The sequence below is a fragment of the Venustampulla echinocandica genome, assembly GCF_003357145.1.
Source record: "Venustampulla echinocandica strain BP 5553 chromosome Unknown scaffold_4, whole genome shotgun sequence".
Taxonomy (NCBI): Eukaryota; Fungi; Ascomycota; class Leotiomycetes; order Helotiales; family Pleuroascaceae; genus Venustampulla; species Venustampulla echinocandica.
Window position 1 is genome coordinate 1549080 of NW_022474209.1, and position 11812 is coordinate 1560891.

At 48.1% G+C, this 11812-nt stretch overlaps 4 protein-coding genes across 4 annotated transcripts; 2 read left to right on the plus strand and 2 right to left on the minus strand.

Annotated features, from left to right (window-relative positions):
* Positions 1-294: 294 nt before the first annotated feature.
* BP5553_06818 (uncharacterized protein) lies at positions 295-1263 on the plus strand (the record flags this gene model as incomplete). The annotated part of the gene is made up of 1 exon (XM_032015441.1): positions 295-1263. The coding sequence occupies one exon, from the start codon at positions 295-297 to the stop codon at positions 1261-1263; it is 969 nt and encodes a 322-aa protein (XP_031868862.1).
* A 444-nt stretch (positions 1264-1707) lies between these two features.
* Positions 1708-2019, minus strand: BP5553_06819 (uncharacterized protein; the record flags this gene model as incomplete). Its single annotated transcript, XM_032015442.1, has 1 exon — positions 1708-2019. The coding sequence occupies one exon, from the start codon at positions 2017-2019 to the stop codon at positions 1708-1710; it is 312 nt and encodes a 103-aa protein (XP_031868863.1).
* Positions 2020-6510: 4491 nt separating this feature from the next.
* On the plus strand, positions 6511-9161 carry BP5553_06820 (uncharacterized protein; the record flags this gene model as incomplete). Its single annotated transcript, XM_032015443.1, has 5 exons — positions 6511-6558; positions 6640-8202; positions 8256-8368; positions 8441-8960; positions 9099-9161. 5 exons carry the CDS (start codon positions 6511-6513, stop codon positions 9159-9161), a joined length of 2307 nt encoding a protein of 768 aa, XP_031868864.1.
* A 482-nt stretch (positions 9162-9643) lies between these two features.
* On the minus strand, positions 9644-11270 carry BP5553_06821 (Uncharacterized protein; the record flags this gene model as incomplete). The annotated part of the gene is made up of 7 exons (XM_032015444.1): positions 9644-9762; positions 9905-10555; positions 10606-10698; positions 10757-10956; positions 11003-11012; positions 11068-11143; positions 11193-11270. The coding sequence occupies 7 exons, from the start codon at positions 11268-11270 to the stop codon at positions 9644-9646; spliced, it is 1227 nt and encodes a 408-aa protein (XP_031868865.1).
* Between the last annotated feature and the right edge of the window lie 542 nt (positions 11271-11812).

Sequence of the window (11812 nt, forward strand, 5' to 3'; positions counted from 1 at the left end):
AGACGAGGGACGGAAACCGACTATTGCAGAAAATTAGGCAGGATTTAATGACGAGGTCGCAAGGCTTGGGAGGAAGATTGCTCAGAGACATCTTGTAAGATTAAAACAGAACAGGTTAGGCCATGCATGTACTATCACACAGCATCTGAGCACTTCACAATCTTTGACGCTAAGCTATAAATGGCCAGTAAGAAAACAAGGCTGCCTCCATACGGTGGCTGTACAGTCTACCAACCTTTCCTGTCTTTCATACGAGCTGGTTTCTAAGATTATATCTTGCTTCCGCCTCAGCCCATGGCCGAGTTCAGGGCAAGTGCTCCTAATGAGCAGACCATCGAGCCAAAACATGTGCAAGTTCTGCGCGGATCGAACCCGGCCGACCACGTCGGCGATGCGAGCCTCCTGGATATCGTCCTTGATGGCCAGTTCAAAGTCGAGAAACTCCTTCGGCACGACAACCATGCCGTCGTATACTCCGCTACTTCGTTTGCTTCACCCACGATAAGCTTTGAAGCCCGTGCTTATGTTCTGGAAGGCATCCCGCAGAAGTTGCGACAGTATCGACTAAGAAATATGAAGCGGCTGTCGAGCAGGGTTGTATTGGAGACTCGGTGGCAGGGGATGGCAGTCATCATGTACAGAACCAACGCTGAGGGTGGCGAGGATCCGGGAGACAACAATCTTACGGAATCATTACCACTCCGTGGGCAGCCAGATCTGGTTATTGGGGGCACTAAGGCTCAGCAGAAGACAGATACACGACATCGACAGCTTGAGAGACGTAGGTCAGGGCGGCGAAAGCACCGATATCTGAAGGCAGCAGAAACCACCTCTACAACGAGTGACACTGAAGTGGAGGGGGACGAGGAAGAATTCTTCAATGATTTATCGTCCTGGGCATATACCAATTGGCTAGATTTGCGTTGGCAACGTCCACTAACATCGAGAACTATCGTTGAAACATGCCTCGAGAAGCAAGATAAGTTCGAGGGCGTCGATCAATTGGAGGCTTTCATGGACACCAAGCATAGCGAACTGATCTACCTGTGCCGCCAGCAGGAGAAACTGCTAGCCATAGTTCGGGAGTGGCACGATGAATCGCTTAAGGTAGATAAGGAGCAGAGTCGACTTCCTAGAGCTTTAATAGAGTGGCAAGATATGCAACTAGGCCGTATGGTAAGAGCACGTGTCCGGATGAGACTTATAATGGGCCTTCACGAAATTCTGGCAAGAGCAGTCGTTGACTATAAAATAACTCGTTAGCATCTCAAAACGAGACTATTGCTAGTCCAGCAAAAGAAGGACGATATGGATAAAATCCAAGTCTTGTATGTGAAGCGTGGGGAATTGGAAAGAAAGGTGGCTACCTACAAGATGTGTTCCCATGGCGTTGCCACCAGGCTCGGTTCCATATGTCCAATCTGTGTCACGACTTCTTGTAGCAGGAGAAGAGTTGAAGAGTTTCAATGCAACGTTTCTTGGAAGTTCAGCACGTGCATTCGAGTCTCTGAGGGAGGAGTACGAGAGTTTGCTATCGGCTCCAGTGAAGGAGTCTGAATTTGCGACCCGAACACTAACTACGTGAGGTTTTCGTGCGCTACGAATTATCTTAAAGGATTTTATTAAAGGAAATATGAAATTAAAATCAAAGGTCTAAGACTATGCTCCTCTGATACGTTCTGTTGTACACTCTCACAAACCCGAAACCTATCCACACCTCCACGGGCCAGCTTGCTCTCTAGCCTCATCTTCCTCTCGGAACATTTCGGCCCTTTGGGTCTTAAAGATGCCAAAACGTCGTTTTATATCTCGGACCTTAAGCAAGTTAACTCTATCGTTAGCTTCTTCTTCGGCAAGTTCAGCCTCGAATTGCTCCATAGTAGGTATTGAATATTTCTCCAACGCTTCTCTACGTGCTATAATTTTGGTAGTAACTTTTGGGTTCAACTTATAGCCTACCGGATAATTGTTAAATAGCCCGGCAATCATCCAGACGCAAACGATACTAACCAGGGCCATAATGATGTTGAAAATCATCTTGTAGTACTGTATAATATCTGACGATATAGTACTAATACGATTACGCGAGTTAGTTATTGTAACTGTGGTTGTAGAGTAGCGAGGGTAGTAGTAATGGGGATGAGGTTAGTGATAGTAAGGAGACGGTAAGTATTTATAGGTAAAGAAAATACAGACCGTAAATAAGGTTAAACAATCAGTGTTTGAAACGGAAGAAGGCTTTGTCTACTTTGTCTATATTTATAGGTAAAGAAAATAAAAACCCTAAATAAGGTTAAACAAACAGTGCAACACGAAAAATAAGTAGAAGGAAATATATTAACAGCAAGGAAGTGTTCTACCCCAATGATAAAAGAGACTTTCCAGTCAAGTGGACCCGAGTGGACAAATAAAATGCCCCAGGTATTAAGGAGTTGGTGATGTGCGCGGCGTGGCTTGGCCATATCAGCGTTCGCGAAGGCAAGTTCCACATCCCAAATCAGACGAGATCAACCAACAAGGTAAAAAAAAATGAATGTCTTTTCGTCTTGCACACTTGTAGATTAGGGCCAATAGATGATCCAAACGTCATTGACCACCAACATACGACAACGGGTCACAAAAACGACATTTAGTCTAATCAGCACTCTGACTACTACTCCTGTGCAAGAACTCCTTCAAAGTTAGTCCTTTCCTGAGATGGTCCAAATCTCTCCTTTGGTGGTCTCCCTCTCTTGCCTCGACCGCAGGCTTCAAAGTGAGCCTCGAAGTCGCGGCGGTTGTGATTAGCGGGGCTGCCGCACGAACAAACAAATGGTTTATCTCCACTACATATGAAGTTCCTGAAGTGGCTCCTGAACTTGTCTTTTCGGGCGAACGACCTCCCGCAGCAGCAGCGAAACTCGGCTGTCTGGCGGTTCTGGTGTGCCTTAGAACACTTGAGATGTAGCCGCAGAGTTCTCTTGTCTTTAAGATTTTGGCAACTGTTGCGGCCGCAGGTGTTCGGCTTGTCTGCATGCTGTTTTGTCAAATGATCCCTGGTTGTTGAGAATTAGTGAGTTTTGTGCGAGAGAGTACCATTAAAGATGGGCCTACATGAGTAGCTCGACACTGCTAAACAATTCTTGACAGAGTTCGCAGGTTTCGTGGGCTTCGAGAGCATTGGGGGCACGCGATATGTCGGAAAATGTTGATGAGATGTTTGGGATCATAGCTGGAGAAAACGAATGTGGAGGTGAAACAAAGCCCTCTCCAGAATCAGGTATAACATCGTGGTCGGAACCATGGTCGGAAATGGCTGACGTCTGCAAATAACTAACTTGCTCGCTCAAACTATGGTGCACTTTGGATGTCCCATCCTGATTGCCATTGAAGGCCGAATTCCGGTAGTAACGTATTTCAAGAAGCCATTTCAGGTCTTCAAGGAAATCACACGCGGGTAATTCAACGTATAAGTGCTTATTCTCTAGAGTGGGAGGCGAAATTTTGGCAATCTACACTCAGAGGCGATTAGCCATTCTGTATTTCTCGCAGAGATTAGAAGCAAGAGAAGATTCCAGCTCTCGCAGCCTGGTTTTTGAGCGGCGGCCGTTAGAAGGTACCTCAGGATCGCAGCTGAAAACGCAAATTACCTACCGGCGGATAATCCAAGAAAATGCAGTAACCTTTTCTCCAGACTCCGGGCTGACGTTGAGTCGCCCCAGAACGGTGTCTGGGTCGAGTCCGCAATGCAGAGGAAGAGATGAATGTCGCCCACGCTGGTATCTTATAATAAACGACCCCCTGTGGAATAGTCGTCATATCACTGGGCAGAGAGTGTGCGCTGGATGTTACACAGTAGCGCTGCTGGGGCCATTTATTTGATTCGCAGTTAACCCCAAAGTGGCGTTTCAACTGCAGGACAGAGATGGGATCGGTGTGCGGAGGTACGAAGCAGCTCATCATATAATCGATAGGCCTAGCAAATTGGTCCTCTGTTGAAGTGGCATCGCCTTCGCGACTGGTGCCTGGCTGGTGATCCTGATGCATTCCCGATGCATCTCGGGACCGCAAGGCATTTCAGGCTCGGACCATGATGCCAGACTAATTTGAGGGCCATTCTCCTCAGTGGCCGATATTGAGAATTCCGCGCACAGCCCGTAGATAGGATGAACAATGCCTTCTACGACGGCTTGACCGCATCCAATATGAAAAATGGCCCCAAATGCAACTTGAGGCAGGACCGCTAACTACCTCACACAACAAGCCCTAAATCTCAGAATGGCAGAGAGTCCAAGCCTGCTGTCCCCAGCTTTGGCAGGTTGGGTTTACCATTACTTTGAGACGAAAAAGGGGGATCAATCCCAAAAGAGCCCGTCCAAATCAATATATAATCTCAGTATTCCCCCCAAGTGATTCGTTTTTAGAGGTTACAATATACACCGAAGCATACTTGAAACAGCTTTCCGGATCAATTCCATTCACGTGTTTACTTTCCATTCACAGTAATCATGGCTTCCTCTACGTCCCGAGCAGACCAGCCCAGGACAACTAAGTCTCCCAATCAGACCAACGACTCAGCAGGAGTTCCCAAGCGCGGAACGAACGAGTCGTTTTCAAAAGAGAACAAGCCCACTTCTGGGGGTCTACAAAAGCAAAACAAAAGTATGGATACCAATGTTGTTCTCCTAGTTCTTCTCCAGCCACTGTTGACTAACAAGGCAACTATAAAAAAGGTATCACAGTTGGGGCGGACCCGATGGCTCGATGGGTTTCGCAACAGAAGGAGGATGAGCCATGGAGCATCCTCCACATATATGTAAACAATGATACGAACCAATTTATTGGGATCGGGAAAGAGGGTGCGGAGGACGACTCAAGTTTAGCTGCTGAGCGGGGTTCTTTTCAGAGCGAAGAGATCTCTAGAAGGTAGAAGCAAGCCTGTGCCTGCAAGGGTTGGCACCGTTCTATGCTATATAAATGGGGAGAACTGAAATGAATGGTTTTGAGACCCGCACTTGTTTGGTTGTATTGTTTGGTTGTATTGTTTGGTTGTATTGTTTGATCTTCATAAAACTCCGAAAATCCAATATACGTCTCCGAAGACCGCATTGTCAAAGCCGAGAATGAACGTCGCAAAATAAATATTGGACCTGTCAACATATTAAAGGCCACTGACGAGGCGCCCAAGATCGCAAGAGGCTCTAAAATACAAGAACAACGAGCAAATGACTGTAGAAATGAAATGAATAAGCCCTGATATATGAAAGCGCAAAAAGAAGATGCAAGTATACGGCTCAACGAGTGATGGAGCGCGACAATTAATTAATTTTGCTGGTGTGTGGGGTGAATATACGCCACCCGAACGCCACGCCATGGCCCAGCGATAGCAATCACGATTTGTAGCGGGATGAGGACAATGTGCTCGACTCGAGAAGCTATCGGTATAAAGGAGGGAAGAAAGAAGCATTAGGAAAACAAACGACTTTGTTCAGAACGGCTAGACTTTTAGCTTTAATTGAATAGAAACAACAATGACGTGCCAATTGGGGAAAACAGAGAAATGTCTCGCGTGGACGCTTGGCATATGGAAGGTTAAGAGAGGACCCCGCAACCGGCGGTGTTTTATCAGCGGAATAGAAACAACTCTATAAAGAAAATGAACATACAATATGAGAAAGGAGTGGTTCTTCCAGGCCCGTGTTAATTCTTAGCTTGCTTCCTTTGAAATCAAACGCATTTAGAGCGATAAAGACTCAACAAATACTTTCCCCGAGACCAAACAAAGCCTATCATATCGCGTCCATCACCGAATTTCCCACTCAAACGCACATCGGGCAAACGGGGTCTGTGCAAACAACGCGTCTGCCCAATGTAACAACGAGAATATGAAGACAAATCGGCGACGGTGAGTCGGGATGTGCTCCCGTTCGCTACTTGCATGTATCTCCCTCGATAATTGGTGCCAGAAAAACTCAATTCATGCATCCTGAGTCCGATGTAACCCAATGTTTGGTTTATTACCTGTACGAAGTCGCGCGCACCAATTGATGTCTTATATTACCTGACGTAGGCCGATGATGATGGAGTTGTGTGCTTTGTTCCTAGCGTCCCACTCTCGCCAAACCTTAATCCCCTCCCCTCACCGTGCTTTGTAGCTCAGCCTCGTGCTTTGTGGTAAAAACCCTTCTTTACGCATGTTATACCATGTGCTATATGTTTTTATGATATATCACTATCTGTCAAAGCTGCCCGAGAAACAACAAGTACCACTCGAATATTTAGCTTGAGCTCAACTCCGGTAGTTGAGCTGAGAGTCGGCTTTATTAATTGTTTTCTTTTTCGGGCACTAGACTAGATCAGCCCCCACAGATACGCTGCAACAACAATTGCAATTTTACATCTCGTCTCTTCTCTTCTTCCCCTGAGCTCTTCACGCCATTGTACCAGTACTATACGTACTGTATGGTACTATTGTTATTGCTCGGGAACCAAAAGCCAAAGTGCCGTATACGCCCCCCAACTGCAGCAACAATGGCAATGTCTGCGAACGCAGCCCGAGCTCTGGAGCAGGTCAAGATGGTAGGTGCTTCGAGATTGACCCCTCTGTCTCACAAACACATTCCACGCCCAACACTTACTTACTTACCTCTTCGTTGGCAGGGCCTATATATGCTCTACGGAGCTGCCTATTTTACAGAAGACGAATGGATCAAGATCGACGGGCTGATCCACAAAGGCAAATATGTCTTCACACAAGGACCGCCAGCAAACTTCCTCGAAGACGAATTGATGAGCTTCGACCATGCCGTAGAGCCTGAACCCTCCGTAAAAATATCCGACTCGTTTGAATTCATCGACAAACATAATACAAAAGTGTCGGAGGAGGCATTATCCTCTACCAGCTCCAAATCCACCGATTCCCCATCCTCGGCCGAAACGCCCAATGAACCCTCCCCAGATGCATCTTCACCTAAAGAAGCGCCCCTGGCGCCCCCACAGCCAGAAGAAGATATTCCGTTCAACCTATCCTCCGACATGACAAAACCGCCCGTCGAGGAACGAGTTGAAGAACGAGTTGAAGAACCAGTTGAAGAACCAATTGAAGAACCCGTTGTCGAATCCGCTGTCGAATCCGCTGTCGAACCCGTTGCAGAACCGGTCAGACCTGCACCAGTGAGCAGACCAAGTAACGGTGGTTTCGCTCTCGGATATACGCAGGCACACGTCGACGAAATCAAGGCCTTCAATGCTTCATTGACCAAAGCAGGCAGCAAATCTCGCCCCAAGTACACAAAGGAATCATACACTTCACCGGAGCGGTCTGAGGACGGCGAATACCCATCCGAAGACAACCCATGGCCAGCAGAAAACACAGCTGAAGAACAAGATTACCCATCTTCAGTCCAGACGGAGGATGATCATCGCATCCAGACTTGGGCTTCGGGCGTGGAGTCCCAGGGATCTCAGCCTGGGAGAACCACAGCCCGAAACAACAGCGCTGGGTCACGCCAAACACTCGCAGAGCCAGTGATAGCTCTGGTAACCCAATTCCAGGAGACACATGGACGACTCCCTAAAGTCCCAAATGATATATACCAGCCAAACAATGCCCAGTTCCGGACCTTAGCTCGACGCCCCGAATCTCGCGCATCTAACAGAACCAGCAAGACCATCAAATCTATCACTAAATCCATCGCCAAAGCCACTACTTTTGAAAACGTTTTCCCCCCTCCTGCACTAAACGTTGCCAGTGGCACCGTCCTCGTTGCTCAGAAGAATGACGACAGCTCATCACAGCTCCGTATCCAGATCCGCGCTGGCGATCATATCAAGGTGGTCAAGCACGTCTCTGGCATCCTCCATTACGGAACAAATCTGCGTACCAATGCTTCGGGCCAATTCCCACACACGATCTTTCAAAAGTCTGCCAAAGCACAAGAAGCCCCGAACCAACAAAATCTGGTTGAGGCAGCCAGGCGGCTACGAGGCCCGAGTGTGAGCACGACCGCTTCCAAAGATTTGGATAGCGTTGAGCGCATCAATGCTTCGGAGTGGGATGAGGTTCCCGCGAGGCGAAAAGTAGCTACTCCCGCCCCTACGCGTCCGTCCAAGGGTGGACTGGCAAATTCCAGATTTGCAGCGTTGGTCGAGAGCGAGGAGTCGAAGCAGGACTTCGTCCATGGCATGACACGTGAGCAGGTGGACAAGATTGTTGATGCAAAGGTAAAGTTCCTTGCTACAGTCGGTGAGATATTAGTTAACCCATATTGCAATAGCTCCAACAAATTCTCAACACACAGAAAGGCGGTATCACCGCCAAGACTAAATCGTCACTCCAGACCTCAGATGATGCCCTCAAATCAGTCACTCCCAAATCAGCAACATGCTGGTAAGTCCCTTCTCCTTTCATGTCCGGAATTTCCTTGACCGAAATCTGTTCCATAACATTATTTTCATTCAGGTTCTGGGCAACGCCCAACAAAGGCTGCCGCTTCACGGCAGATGAATGCAGAGACTTGCACGAGATTCTGCCAGGAAGTATCGCGGATTCGAACCCCGCTAACTTTCGTAGCGGTAAACCAACCTGGGGCGCCGCTGGTGACTACGTCCCTCCCACCCCTCCTACAGGACCCTCCGCAGACAAGTCGAAATATACGTGCCATTTCTGGGCCAATGGAGGAAATTGCACCTATCCTGCTGACAAGTGCAAGTATCTGCATGCGTGGAGCACCGCGGGCGTGGCGGGGAGACCGGGGAGGTCATTTGGCGGTAAGGTCATTGACTGGAATCGGAGTGCTCGTGCTGAGAAAGCGGATGCTATTGATGGCTGGGGATCGAGTGAAGGGTGGGGTGCTGATACATCTGGGGGCTGGGGTGCCAGTCCCACTACCGGAGAAGCAGCTGACGATGAATTTGTGCTGGAGGAGGTGAACGGTTCGTCGGGAACTGCTCAGGGCGGGTGGGATTCGGGGGCTGATAAAGTAAGTGAAGTTGTTCCCTCGAAATGACTCGCTTCTCCTTATTCGATACACCGTACGAAAATACTCATAGCATAGACGCCGTCCAACCCCACTCATGCCCACCCCCCCTACCCAAGATATCTAGTTAACCAACCACAGTATAAACCCCCACATATAAAAGCCCTCGAAGAGCGCGCCCTAGAACCCTCTACCATGTGGTGAAAGAACAAGAGCAAGTTCCAAATCAAAACTTATACTCGAACCTATTGACAACTTAAAAGAAGAAGAGTTATACCTATGTGGAAGACAGAAATGGTCAAAACCCCAAATATGAAAGAATTATGTTATTTTCGGAGAATGGATTAAATGTGCGGTATAGGAGCGTTTTAAGGATAGTTTTTGAGCAAGTAATTGAGGATTATAGTAGGGATACTGGTTAGGATTACAATAAATAAAATAATAATTAAAACAAACAATGAATAGGAAATATGGGTGCGAAAACCAATGCATTATATTATGTAAAATGATCAATCTACATGTGCCTACCCTGCTTCCCTGTTCATCCAAGTGGAAGGAGTTGAGTTGATATGTATTCATTTCTCAGCCAAAATGTAGCAAACTAGATCCGGTATACCATACGCGATGCCTTGCGGTCGACCTTAACGCCTCCCATGATAGCAGAAGGATCTTGAATGAATAACCTCTCACAAATATTTACTCCTCAGCGCTTGGCTAATTGAACTCATCCTACTCGCCATTCCCCCACCAGCTTGCATATTACTCGCCAGCGCCTCCTCGAGCGCACTCTGAGTGACAGAAGCATCTACACTCAATGTTAACATATAATCCCGTCGTTTTCCCGCTTGCCCTGTTTTTCTCAATGGGGAAGAAAGTCGGAAATGATAACGCAGGGCAAAAGGGTAACAAACAAGGCGGATGTATAAAATGGAACGGGACAACCATACCATCCAAATCGCTAAAACTACTTCCCATACTTGGAGTCCCGTCACTCCCCTCCCTCGCCTTCAACGCAACCGTTCGTCTTGGGGACAACGGGCCTGTTAATCGTTGCCTGCCCGAACCTCCTCTTGTTAGTGGCTCTGGGCGTCGATGCGCAGTAGAGCTCGCCGATGAGTCCGAAGTCTGTGATCGTTGCGTTATAGAGGATGCATCTGCCGGCTTCTTATGATGTCCATGTGAAGGCGTTCGGCGGGAAATGTTCTGGGCATCGCCGCGGAGTGTATCGGATAGATCATGATGGGCGGCTTGGGACACTCCGGCCACCGGCATGAATGCTGGGCCGTCGTCGTCATCATCATCGTCGGATTGTTCCAGTTTCTTGGATGTGAAGCGGGGAGGGCGGCGGAGTAGGCGGCTTTGGGCTGGGGGTGAGGAGTCGGATGATGAATCGGAGGAAGACGCAGAGGGAGAGGTAAGAGAGTCTTCTGGAACTGGGGACTGGGAGGAGGCTCTAGGGTCGACGGCGATGGAGGAGGGGCGGGATTTGGGGTTCGGAGAGAGGGATGGCCGGGTTGGTGCTGGGTGGGAGCTTATCTGGTTGAAGTTGCGAGCCGTGATAGTGGTATTCGCTGAGGATGTGCGAGAGATGGGGGGTGCTACAGATTTAGACATGAGCGATGGTTTTGGTTGGGAAGAGGAGGTATACCTATCGTTCGTCCCAAGGCGCTTGGGGTCGGGGCATCGCCTTTCGGGAATGGAGAATCCTTCCTTGCTGAAAGGGCCGAGGACACTCGTGGTCCTATGTCATATAAGTTCCTGGGCGAATTATGGGACCGCATAGCATAGGATGGACTGACCTGCACCTCCCGAGCTTGTCGTTCTCATCATCTCTCCTCCAACATTCTCAGATGTGCTACCAGGAATAGGTGACGGCGCTGCAGATCCCTTCGAGGCACCAACTTTCCGCATCTGCGCCCGTACCTGTAGGAGTTGCCGTTCGTACAGCCATGCTGCTTGTTGGAGGAGGAAGGTTAGGGAGACGTCGAATTTGGTGGCGCTTGGAGTAGTCAGTTTAGCTTGTGATGATAAGTATGGAGACAAACAGTTCGTTCCCTGTGATACAAACTATTAGCTAGAGTTATGCATAATCTGATGCGATATAACTTACAGTCAATATCGCTATTCTTCGAAGCTTTGGAGAGGATCTTCCATAGCGCCTTGTCCTTTCCGGCGTCCCATTCCACCTCCGCCAGTTAATTAGCTTGCCGTGTTAAAACCCAAGGATATACTTACAAAAGGCGGATCAACAAAGTCTCCTCTTGGGAATGGAAGTCTGATAAAGACGGTGTATAATGGATCGGAGTCGGACATGATTTGTTCGATGGTTGTTAAGGTTGGTCGATTTAGCCTGGCTGGGGATGATGGAGCTTCTTCAACCTTATCGGAGCTACGTAGGTACAGCACTAAGATAACGTTGGAGCTAGGCCGGATTTGCAAAAACAACACCAAGTTATTTGTCGCGAGCTATCCCGGCCACTGACATTTTGATTCGAAATTTACTTATTCGAAATTGTTAAAAGTATCATATTTCCTCTCACATTACTCAAATATTTCAGAGATTTACCGTAGACTTCTTGGCCTTAGGTTGCTATCGTTCCGCATTCCTAATCACACCTACGGCCATCAGGTAAGGTCTATAAATTATTTGCTGTGTTCCTTGCAAGACCACCAGGGCCAACAGCCAGTTTCAAAACACATCCTGCCCCATTCCCTACTCAGACAAGGAAAGCGAGTGTGGTCCGCAAACACCGAGAGCGATCCAGAAGCAGCGAAAAGCTTCAAGTCTAAAATAATACTAAGTCTGCTTCTACAAATATAGCTCAGGTGTTTTAATATTTAGTCATCCGAAGTTC